Source organism: Patagioenas fasciata, chromosome 2, assembly GCF_037038585.1.
Source record: "Patagioenas fasciata isolate bPatFas1 chromosome 2, bPatFas1.hap1, whole genome shotgun sequence".
Classification (NCBI taxonomy): domain Eukaryota; kingdom Metazoa; phylum Chordata; class Aves; order Columbiformes; family Columbidae; genus Patagioenas; species Patagioenas fasciata.
Window position 1 is genome coordinate 42,594,083 of NC_092521.1, and position 12,327 is coordinate 42,606,409.

The following is a 12,327-nucleotide window of genomic DNA, read 5'->3' on the forward strand; positions in this document are numbered from 1 at the left end:
ATTATTTCTCCTCTCTTTGAATTTCTTTCTGCTAATTCAGTAGATGCATGCTTTCAGACATTACGCCTCACTCCAAGGTTACAGAAAAGCCACAGGAAAATATTTTTTACTTTAGCCTCTCAGTTGCCTGTGAAATGAATTAAGAGTCTGCCATTTATGATGAAGAACATGCCACACCACAGCTTTTCAAATTTCTTTTCTATAGAAAAATAACCATGTTGCCATAGTATCAAAATTTCAACTGCAAATAGCAAACTGTCTTCTTTTAGCCAGACTGAATGGATGGTGCTAGACTCTCGTAGGTGGTGCAATTAGGCAGAAAAAGTCTGCTGTGAAAACAAGGACTACTGATGACCTAATGCATGCTCCAAATAATGGATCACATTAGGCAACAAATTGAAACCATGAATTTATATTTCTCACATGAACACTGCGTACTATAAGGTACTGAACGATACTGGGAGCAGTTGTATACTTGTACTTGTATACTTGTACCCTATACTCTGGGTTCACCCAGACTACTTGAGTACTGGTGCGTGGTAAAGCCAGAAGTGTGCTAAAGGGGTGGGGGAAATATGCTGTGCAAAGTAGACTGAAATTCGGTGGTTTTGGATGGTTTCCTGGAAATAGGTGATCTCCAGCAGAAGAAATGGCTTTGCATGCCTAGGCAAGTATTATTTAATGCCAGGAAGATATGCCAGGGGAGGTTTAGGTTAGACACGAGGAAAAGGTTCTTCACCCAGAGCATGGTGGAGCACTGGAACAGGCTCCTCAGGGAGGCAGCCATGGCTCCAAGCCTGACAGTGTTCAAGAAGAGACTGGACAATGCCCTCAGACACATGGTGTAAAATGTGGAGTTGTCACATGCAGGGACAGGAGTTTGACTTGATGATCCTTGTGGGTCCCTTCCAACTCAGGACATTCTATGATTCTATAATTTGGGCCATTACCTTGCTAAACACAGGGGTGGGCACGTGACGAGGAGGAACATTATTTGTGTCTGAAAACTGGTGGCTGGAACTGCACTTTCACAAGCGCTGGTTCAGTTTCCATGGATTTACTAAACTCTGAGAACAGCTACTGGACTGAGCTTTGAAGGGTGAAGGTGGAAGAGTATCACATCTCTTTCAGGTAAGAGAAAGCACTAAGTTATCAGCATTTTCAGTGTTGGGACATTTTGGGTTTCAGGCAGAAGTATAACTTTGGACAACTGAGGACATTTCATGGAAGGAAAGCTTGAAGTGCCTCCAGGTGGGCTAAGAGCTGAAGGGTAGCTTGTAGCATCACTGTACAGGCCTTTAATGCCGTCATTCTGCAAGTCCCACTTTAAAAGCCTCAATCCTTGTTCAGATTAACTTGTAAACCCTTCGTGCTTTGGTTTCTTTACAAAATGGGTAGAGTCATACGTATCATCATTGGCAATGTGATTTGGAATGACCATAGAAAAAGTGACTACATTTATTTCAGGTGCCTGATGCCAAAACTCTAAAGATGAGCAGTGAGACATGCCATAAAAAGGACGAGCAGAAGCAGAAAATGCAGAATGCCACAGGACATGGGAGTGGAGAATCTCCCTTATGAGGAAAGGCTGAAGGAGCTGTGCCTCTTTAGCTTGGAGGAGACTGAGTGGTGACCTCATTAATGTTTATAAATATGGAAAGGGTGAGTGTCATGAGGATGGAGCCAGGATCTTCTCGGTGACAACAAATGACAGGACAAGGGGCAATGGGTACAAACTGGAACACAGGAGGTTTCACTTAAATATGAGAAGAAATTTCTTGACAGTGAAGGTAACAGAACACTGGAACAGGCTGCCCAGGGAGGCTGCGGAGTCTCCTTCTCTGGAGACATTCAAAACCCGCCTAGACGCATTCCTGTGTAACCTCATCTAGGTGTTCCTGCTCCAGCAGGGGGATTGGACTAGATGATCTTTCGAGGTCCCTTCCAATCCCTAACATTCTGTGATTCTGTGACAGAAGTTAGCAACACTCATAAAAGAGGAACTGGTTAAATTAAGGCCTAATTATGTTTCTCAGCTTTGAAACAGAAATCAGAATCAAATAAACTTTCAAAGAAACAGATTTCTGTTCAGATTGTGTGGAGATTTCTATGCTAGAGATCAGGAGTTGTGCAAGTGTTTCTTGTCACTGTATGTAAGCAACCTGCAAGAATACAAATGTGTTAGACTAAATCTGAAAAACCCATGTGCTAGGTAATCTGCAGAATCACATTAATGGAAGTGTTTCTTGCAGACTAGACAACAGAGTGTGCATATGGCTTAGAGAGCTTTCTTCTGATAAAGCATAAAGAAATGAAAATGCTGTTACGTGGACTGTGTCTGGGATTTTAGCTCAGTGGTCACGTTATTAAGAAATCAACAGTTTTATTGTGGTATGAAAAAGATCAATTCTAAAGGAAAAAAACTCTTATGGAGGAAGTATGATCAGTGGCACAGTAATGAAGACCCTCCTTGAGTAGAAAAACACTAATAGAGGTACTGACCAGGTATCATTTAAAGAATAGTGTATCCTCTAAATGGGAAATACAGAGACTCTAGAAAAATTAAGTTAACTGTAGACATATCTAGGCCAGCTTTAAATTGGCTGTTTTGATCCGCTCACACACAAAGTTCTCCAACCTATTCCTCTTTTCTCTGCCTTTACTCTTTATTTGCTAGCAGAATTACTCTTCAGGGTCATTTCTGACTAGGAATGGTATGTCATCACAGTATGACTGGAAAACTTCACTCAGCAGCCAAAGACAGAAGCTTTTTTTCTCAGAAACACCGACATTTAAGCCTGTGGTTTCCAAAACACTTGAGTTTCCAGTCTGAAAACTTGCCTGCTCCTTTTGCTTATAGAGACAAAGCCCAACATGATACAGGCCATTTCTAAAAAAAGTTGTGCAGTGTGTATCTCCCACCGAGATACAACTGGGAAGAACAAAATGTCATGCCCCTGGTGCACAGCCCAGAGCAGCTCACAAGGAGCGGGAAAGGGAAAGGTGTGACACGGCTGGCTGTGAGACCTGGCATAACGCAACGCGGTACAGGCAGTCAGACTTCTCCACCAGAACCTGGGGCCTAGGAATACCTGCCTGCTTTGCAGCTGTAGGAAAGATAAGCTTGAGCCACTGCCGCAGGGGAGGCAGAAAGCGAGAAAATGCTGGGCACTGGGAAAAAAACCAGCATAGCTCACAGAGTCATTTCAATGCCAGGAGCACGGCCTGTTGTGTCCCTAGCCCGTTCCCCTGGCGGGGCTCTCTCCACAGCTTGGCAGTCCCTTGGCCTGTTGGGGCAGAAAGGGGAACCACAGGAGCCACTCAGAGGCCTGGCGGGGCTCGCCCTGAGAGGGGCCTCTCAGCCCTTCCCAGCCAAGCTCCTGTTCTCTACGTGGAAACGCACTTGTCAGCAGATAGCATGGGTGGGCACCTACATGCTGTATGCTTCGCTTGGTCTTCTCAGATGGGGTTAGGTCCCCATATAAAATCGTATCTCTGTGTGTTTATATAGATTTCATAGAATCACAGAATCGTTTAGGTTGGAAGAGACCTTTAAGATCACCAAGTCCAACCATAAACCTAACACTACCAAGTCCACCTCTACGCCATGTCCTTAAGAACCTCGTATTTTAAACACCTCCAAGGATGGAGATGCAACTGCTTCCCTGGACAGCCTGTTCCAATGCCCGACAACCCTTTCTGTGAAGAATTTTTTCCAAATATCCAATCTAAATCTCCCTAGCACAATTTGAGGCCATTTTTTCTCATCCTATTGCTTGTTACCTGAGGAAAGAGAACGGCGCCGCGTATACAATTAAATACGTACAGCTACACGTATACACAACCAATAACGTGGCCCTCAGCCCCGCCCCAACGGCCACGGCCTGCAACGGCCGCCGCGTGCAGCCTCGCACGAGCCCCGCCCACCGCGCGGCTCTCGGTGGCGGCGGGGGCGGGGCGCGCTGGGGCTGACTTGTCCCTCGAAGGCCGCCGTCGCGCTCACGTGAGCGGCGTCACATGACGGTGGCGACGGCTGTGGGGCTGTAGCGGAGAGCGGCGGAGCGCAGCGCAGCGCTGGGGCCTTCGGGTGTGCGGGCTTTCCGGGGCTGCCGAGGGGCCTCCCGTAGCCCTCTGCCTCCCGCAGCCCTCTGCCTCCCGCAGCCCTTGTCCGCCGGCGTGCCTGCGAGGTAAGAGCCGTTATGGGGATGGGGAGCTGGGAGGTCGCGGAGTGGGGTGGTTGTGCCGCCTGTCACAGGGTCTCTGGCGGGGCCGGGGGCGGCACGAAGGGCTCCACCTGGCACCGTGGCTTCCCTGAGGGCTTGGGCGACCGTGGGCCCCTCAGGAGGCGGCCGCTTCTGTGAGGCTGTGTGGGGAGTGGTAAGACGGTGTGTTTTCCTCTGTCCCAGGCGTCTCCCGGCTTCTTCAACTGCTCTGTACAGCTGAAACCGCGGTCAGCGGGCCTGCCCTCCTCTGTGGCTCGAGGGGTGTTTGAATGGGTCTGGCTGGGTTATGTAAGAGCGAGGGTACGTTCAGTGGTTGTTGGAGGACATTAATAAACGGTGCTCTCTGTGTGGGTGTCTACTCACAGAAGTATTTTCAGAGGGAGGAGGGTTCTGCTGCTCTGCTTGGTCAGGGTAGTTCCCCCCCCCCTCTTTTTTTTTTTTTTTTTTTTCTTTTTTAATTAGAATCACGTTTTCATTCAGTCATACAGCTGAGGTGTGCGTGTTAGGGATGGGGCAGAGTGTGCCAGTTTGTTCTTGCCTCTGTAAGGGGAGCCAGAAAAGTCCAGAAACAGGCTGCGTGGAGAGGCTTGATGCAGTTCAGTTTGTAAGGAATTCCTACTGCAGACTCTGCAAACACGCTTCTTGTTTTGGCATCAAAGTCAGGTGGAGATTAAACCATAAAGGAAGGACAAAGAAGTGGTGAAGGTCACGGTCTATGGTAATGTGGTATGTCTTGATGAGAGCTTCTGTTCATATTTACATTTGTTGGCTTTCTGTACAGTGTTCACATGAATTTTCTTGTTAGTCTATTTAACATGGGTTTTAATCTATATAACTTGATTTTTTTTCTTAATTTGTAGCTTATGAATTTCTAATGTCTAAATACTTTTAGACAAATACTTGAACTAAATTAGTCCTGAGGTGTGGGGGTGGGAAGGATACACACTGAATTTTAATCCTGATTTGGAAGGAAGACAGTTTCTGTTATCTGTAGGGCTATTTTGGCATTACAGAAGAGCAGTCTTTATTTGGATAACTTCATTTGACTGTTTAAGAATTTATAGGACTGGGAGTTATTTGGTAATGGCGTATGTCTTTTATTTTAGCAAACTTGTGAATGGTTACAATTAAGTATGTAGGTATGACTTATTTTTGTTTGTTTCAGGGAAGTCACATTTTAGATGCTGTATAAAACTTTGATTTCTCAGAAAGTAGTGAGTGCAACTGTAGGGAATGGAACACCTGTGAACAGATTTTCCTTTTTATTTATTTTAAGTATTGGACAGATACTTTGTTCTGTAATACTTTAATAACATGTCTCAAATCTGACTTGCGTTTCTAGGTACGTTTTAATTATCACTTAAGATGGATATCCGAGGTGCTGTAGATGCTGCTGTCCCAACAAACATCATTGCTGCCAAAGCTGCTGAAGTTCGGGCAAACAAAGTAAACTGGCAGTCATATCTCCAGTAAGTAAGAACTTTCACACTTTTTTTTTTCTTTCCCCTCTCTTAAGTGTTAGAACTATTGAGATTTTGGATTACATTGGAACATTGAGTTACATTGGAACATTAGGTTACAGTGTGGAACATTCTGTCCTGGTCCCATAGAAGTAGTTGGAAAAAGTCTATATTAAATGGAAGTGATTAAGGAAAATTTTCTTATGACTTATTACCAGAAAGGGAGCTCTACTTTTATTCATAAAAGTGGTGATAGCAGATAATGTAAGTTTGCATGAGTATATGGTAAAACTATTTTTTCTTTTCTTGCCATTCAAACACCATTCTCAATTTTAGCCTTATAGGAAAAGTTTACAGTAAGTGGAGTGTTATATGTAGGTATGCTACCTCTATTGCTGAAATACCTTTTGTGTGAATGCAGATTGTACTAGGAAAACTGGACTGGTAGTCCAGGAAAATAGGCTGTACCTTAACTAAAGGAAGAACAGTGCTGGAGGGCAATTGAAGCAAGTAAATTGGGAAGTGAGCTGGAAAAAATACTTCAGTCTTGGGAGAATTGTGCTGCTATTTCAGGTAAGCTTAGTTGACTTCGAAACATTTATAATGGCACTAGAAGTAGTAAGAGAAATACTGTCCAAAGAGGGTACAGGGAAAGCTGAGGAAAATAGGTTTGTGAGTAAAGTAAGGAGCAGAGAGAAGAAACAGACTTTTGGCAGTCCTCTGAAGTGAAATGAAAAATTGTTCAAGCCTTGGATTCCTCCTGACAAGTGCCTATGAAGAATATTGGCAAAGCGTAGATTATTATTATCTCTTGATGGTCCATGTATAATCACAAATGACTTCCCTGTTCGTTACTTTGTCACTGGAGTTGCAGAAATTTTGATGATTCTAGAGCTATGAGCCATGCTGATGCTTTTAGATTATCAGCGTTACACCACTTCAAAAAAAATAGCTTTTTTCAAATTACTGAGATACATGCATAAATATATGCTATATTAAAATGTTGCAAAACTGTACATATGCAAGTGAGAAATGCTAACCCAGTAGAAGCTTACTAATTACTACCTGCTTTGCCTTGTGCTATGTAGCTCAGTCTTGCTTATTCCTTCCATTCAGTTGCATTGTTTTTTCTTTTCGTGACTGTATATCTGCATGATAAATCTGGATTAAGGAACTGATCTGCTGAGGAAACTTCCTTTTTCTAGGCTGTTTTTTGATGAAGCGGTTCCTGATTCAATGTATAGTGTGACGTTACCATGACTTTGCAGGTGAAAGAGGAAGGTTGATGTGGTAACTTGGTGGTGGCAACTACCAAGCACTTTTCAAACAGTCTAAGTGGCTTTTGCTGTTACTGTGTGCGCTGTTGTCCATCCAATGGGAACTGTGCCCTGAGAAAGCCTGAGCAGCTGTTCCTGTGCTGTCCCAGTGGCAAGTGAACCACTTGTTTGCAGTTATTTGGGGTGAAAGTGGGAATACAATTGTTCGCTGTTGTTAAAAGTGAATATGAGAATCTTTTTCACTGTTTTGCTAGTGGTTTGGACTACAGGGTTGATGAGATTTGTCTGTTGCTTTTGTTAGTGTATGGGATGGTTCTGTTTGGCAGTGAGTTGTATGTTGAATATGTGGGTAGTATTAATTGCTTGACTGTACTTAATGTGGTTTTCCATTTATAATTTTCCTTCACTCCTGGGGTTCTCTGATGCTAAGAAGGATGTGGGAGTTTTGTTTATTTATCTGTCAGCATATGTCAGTCAGTAACTTCTTCTGTCCAGGAGGCAGGGTTGATGGTTCTTTTTTTGACTCTAGATGTAGAATTTGACTTTGTTTTGTTCTGGAATCTGTGAAAGAAGAATGTATGAGTTGTTTCCTCTCTTCGGTGGATTAGCCAAGTTTTGGAGGCTACTGTAGTGCATCTGGCTAGTGTTTGTGATCTGACACTGAGACTCTTCAATGCTTGGTGCCCTCTGATGTCAATGACAGCGTGTCCTGTTTATTATTACTCTGAAATAAAGGTGATCTTTGTTTCTTGTATTTACTGATAACAGCCTGGCTGTCTGGTTAAGGTAATATAGCTTTAAGGATGAATTTGCGAGTGGTCCCAGAGGGACTGTGGAGCATTGTGAGCTTAAATGTAGTTCCTTGGCGGAGGAGTTTGCTTATTGTTAGTTGTTGGGAAATGCCAGCAGAAGTTTTGGTGCTTCTAAAGAGGAAATAAAATGACACCTGGTTTTGGACATGTCCTTTCTATAATAGGCAGATTTGAACATGATGGCATCTTTGAGGCTGATGCTTTAAGGGACTTGTTGAAAAGTCAGTGCAGCTTTAGTGACTGATTTAGGGAATGAAGCATATTTAATGATGAGTGGAAGCTGTTTGCTTCTGGTGTATTTGTTAGAGGCAGGTCGGAGTGGTTTGCTCTGGTCTCTAGCGTAGAAGGAAGGTGGGTGCTGATGATTTTAAAGGACACTTCTCTTGCTTTCTTTTGAGCTCCTGTTCTGGCAGTCTGTGCATTTGGTGTGGTGAGTTTTCATATAAATATATGGAGGTGTACTTGAAGCCTTCATGTGTTTTTACATTAGATGAAAGATTTTTTTTTGGTTTCCCCAGGTTAACATATCAACTCAGGCATGCTATAATTTGTGTTATTTAACCTATGGATAGTATATAGTGTGTGTATTGTTGGACTCGAAGAACTTCACAAGAAATTCTGATGAAGGTTTGTTTGTTTTAAATCTAGCTGTGACAATTGTATGTGTATAAAGATGCTTTAAGGATTGCATCAGTTGCCACAACATTGAAGTCTGGATCAGACAGGAGTGCATTCTGAATGAGGTGTTTTTCTGCACTCTCTGTTCTTCAGTGCAAAAGTAAAATGGCTTACCAATAGTTGGTTAGACTCTAGTAGCCTGACTTCTCTTGTACAGTCAGTTCAAGCTAAAGATTAACTGGTGTATTGTTTATTCCATCTCTGAAGGTTATAACTGTAAACTAAATGTCAAACTACACTAATATGCAGCTGCTGACTTCTGATGTTTTCTGTATATACTGTTGGCACAGAAGTGAAATATTTAGGTATAACAACTGTACATATTACTGGTTTGCCATAGTGTTCACTGCTCACTTCAAAATTAGGCTGTAGAGAAAGAACTTTTCTTTTTTTTTTAAATGCTAAAGTTTACACTTTGTGTTGAATTCTAGCTAGGATCTGTGTCTGAGGGAGAAGAAAGCACAACTTGGAGCAGTGGAAGGTGATGTGCAGGTCTACATACCTTCTGGAAACTAAATATAGTCGAGGTCATTAGTTTGGTACAAACTTGCCTGCTGTTGGGTCTTGAGACTTGTAGCAGTTCAAACACGTTGATGCCCTGTGCTAGTTGAAAATACGGTAGGTTGCTGTTGTGTCCTGTGTGGTTGCTTTCAGCATTTGCTTCAGGGTGTTGCAGTGCCTTTGGAGGGTGAGTTAGCTTGCTTGAAGCAAGTTTAATTTTTTCTTTCTAAGGGTAGTAAATGAGGTCTGTGGAAAAGTGAACTTGTTTCAGAGTTTAGCTTGCCTCTTACTACATATACAGCATTTGACAATACTTCAGGTGAGATACCTGATGGCTGATTTGTACTCAGCTTCCCATGTGTCTTCAAGTACTTTACGTATATGTTTGTGAATTCTGATGTTAAAATATCTATTTTATGTTCCTGGGAGTGGGGTAACCTTCTAAAGAGTGTTAAGTATCTTGGACTTTAAAACCCAGTCTTGTCTTAGAAGAAAGATAGAAGTTTCTTAACTTCTAGTGTGTCTGTGTGTGGTGTCCTTTTCATTGGTTGTGTGGTGGTGTGGATTTTTTTTCCTCTTTTTTTGTTTTGTTTTAGATTTGGTCCTCTATTGTAGAGTACGTTCAGCCCATTTTACTGTTTAATTTTGTAATGTTAAAACTGAGCAATTAAATTAAATTAATGTCCTTTATGTACATGCAAAGTACTGTAGATACCTGGATAAAAGAAATTATGCCCTGACATGATGGCTTCATATGAGCTTCATTTGGTGCAAATGTAGTCAATTTTATTTATATGTATAAAAAGCAAACAACCAAAAAACTCAAACCAGGAAAACCAAACCTCACCACCACCCAAACAAAAACCCAACCAACCAAAACAAACAAACAAAAAACCAAACAAAAAACCAAAACAAAAAAAAAAAAACCAAAAAAAAACCCAACCCACAACCAAGCACAAAATTAAAAACCAAACAAAACCCCCCTAAGCTCCAGAACGGCTTTTGTTAAATCATTCGTACAAAAAGAAGGAACAAAAGCTGCTGGAGGAAATGCATAATAAAAAGAAGGAATCACAAGTTTCTGAATCATCTTGAGGCACCAAGAGGTTTTAAAAATCAAATTTATGCCTTCTAAATCTCACACAGCTTCAGTTTTCTCTCCTGTAGCAAATGGTCTCCAAGACAGGCCTTAGTATCTCAAGCACAGAGCTTTAAAATGTGGCTGCAGGACTCCTGGTCTAAACCTGATGTATATAACCAGACAGCTGAAGCTCAGTCAAAGTGACTTTTATCTTCTGACAAAAGACTGTGTAGACATATCGTGGAAAATCAGAAGTTCAGCGGCTGTTAAGAAGAGAGACGGATGGACGCTTTGGTTACTTACTTTGTTTGACTAAAGGTGCTGGGAAATTCCTGTCTCTTTGAAGAGGGGATGAGGAAAATGTGGTGATAGCATCATGGTAGCCGGGACCAGCTGTTTGAGGCTGTTCTGTGTATTTTCATGTTCTGTTGTTTATATTTTTTTTTCCACTTGTTGCTAAAGTTTACGACATAATCAGTTATTTCAGTTTTTAAATTAGATGGATGAAAATGGATGCATTTGAAATTACTAAAACTATTCATCAAATGTATGGGATCCCTGATAATGTATTAACTACTTGTTTACAAAGCTGTCAAATCCCTTGGACTATTTTGTATGGGTTAGAAAATGTTGTGGTGTGTGGTTTTTTTTTTTTGTTTTTTTTTTTTTTAAATGAATGGCTTTTACATTGAATGACATTTACAGAGTAAACCTTAACGTATTTTCCTTTCAAGGCAATATCAATCCTCACACCTTTTAATTTTTTTTTTTTTCTTGTGTGGTCTAATTTAGAATGAAAGCAAAAGCTTGAAAGCTTTTTTTCCTTGGCAGTTGGCAGACCTCTTCTAATAGCCTGGCTATAGAGAAGCATCTCTTCCCAGGCTGAGGCTTCTTTAAGCGTTAAAGCTAAAAATTAAGGGTTCATTTTGTGTCGTCTTTGAAGTGCTTCCTAAATGACAGTATCACCCAGGAGTCCCATGTTTAGCCAGCATTGATTGAAACATGAGAGGCTTCTAGATATGGGTTCTTAAGTCTGGTGTTTGAAGCAGATGAATTGTCCTCATCTTTCAAAAACTACTGGAACACATCCTTAAGAGGCAAGAAAGAAAGTTTTAGTAATATTTGAAGCAACAGAATCTCAATCTTGAAGTCTGAGGTTCTAGCAGATAGTGTCAAACATCAGTCTGAAAGGCATATGGTAGCAGCATGGTCATCACTGCCTGATTACTTTTTCATCTATTATTAGTTGAGTTTTAGTAGAAACTAGTCATGGACTGCCCCCAGCTTTATGAATCTCCCATCTAGTAAGCCTTAATTGCCTTTCCTCTGTGCCTATGAGAATATTTCTTACAAAGCAGCTGGAATACAGGAATAATGCATGTGGTACTGGACTACTTAATTTGCTTGAAAACTGAACAGGTGAAAGAGAGCTCTGTGATGAGGCCATCTTCAAGACATAACCGTTTAAGTAAGAGAAAAGATAAGAACACATTGTAGGTCATATTTATGTTTCTGTGTTTCACAAATGCAGGTAAGACAATTAATAAAACAAACAAAACAAACATTTCCTGTAAATTTACAAAGATATTAATGTGACTGCTGATCATGGATATCAGTTTTTAAGCTATCAGGAAAAGCTGGAATGTAGTGATTAGTGAAAACTAAAAATACATTAGGAACCAAATTATCCCGACTCCTTAAAATTCTCTTCAGTGCTTATGGCAAACTTAAAATAACAATTCATTTTGTTTTTCAGCACTTATTTCAGGTTGGGTTAGACTATTATTTAGGTTATATTTTATAATTTTGGCATAATATGCTAGCGGTGCATATTTCAGTTCTTACAACTATTTCTACTGATGGTTGCATTCAGCCTCTGAAAGTTTTATAATTATTTAGATAATGTTGTTGAGCAGAGGTGATGCATAGGGAAGGCTTTATAGAGAGTATTCTGTCATGAGTTGTGAATTTGCTGCATGTGAGACCTTTTGAGGAACAGAGCTCTTCACATTCTACTGTGGGATATAGGATTGGTAAAGTGATACTGTTGATATCTCAAGTGGAATAAAATGTGGTTTTGGTGAGTTGACTTTGACTGGTCACCAGGTGCTCAGCAGGCTGCCCTGTTGCTCTTCCTCCATCAAAAGGACAGGGGCAAAAACATGACAGAAAACTCTTGGGTTGAGATAAGGACAGGGAGATCACTCATCAATTATTGTCACGGGCAAAGCTGACTCTACTTGGAGACATGAATTTATTTCCAATTAAATGGATTAGGATAATGAGAAATATGAA

General features: G+C 41.3%; 1 protein-coding gene across 1 annotated transcript in view; it reads left to right on the forward strand.

The window, feature by feature from the left end:
- Positions 1-4,002: 4,002 nt before the first annotated feature.
- The window catches only part of ATP6V1H (ATPase H+ transporting V1 subunit H), a 45,395-nt gene continuing 37,070 nt past the window's right edge, over positions 4,003-12,327 (forward strand). The window contains exons 1-2 of the mRNA XM_065832452.2: positions 4,003-4,187; positions 5,566-5,692. Of these exons, the coding sequence (XP_065688524.1) occupies positions 5,589-5,692 (104 nt within the window). The 5' untranslated portion in view covers positions 4,003-4,187; positions 5,566-5,588. The remainder of the gene's footprint in view (positions 4,188-5,565; positions 5,693-12,327) is intronic.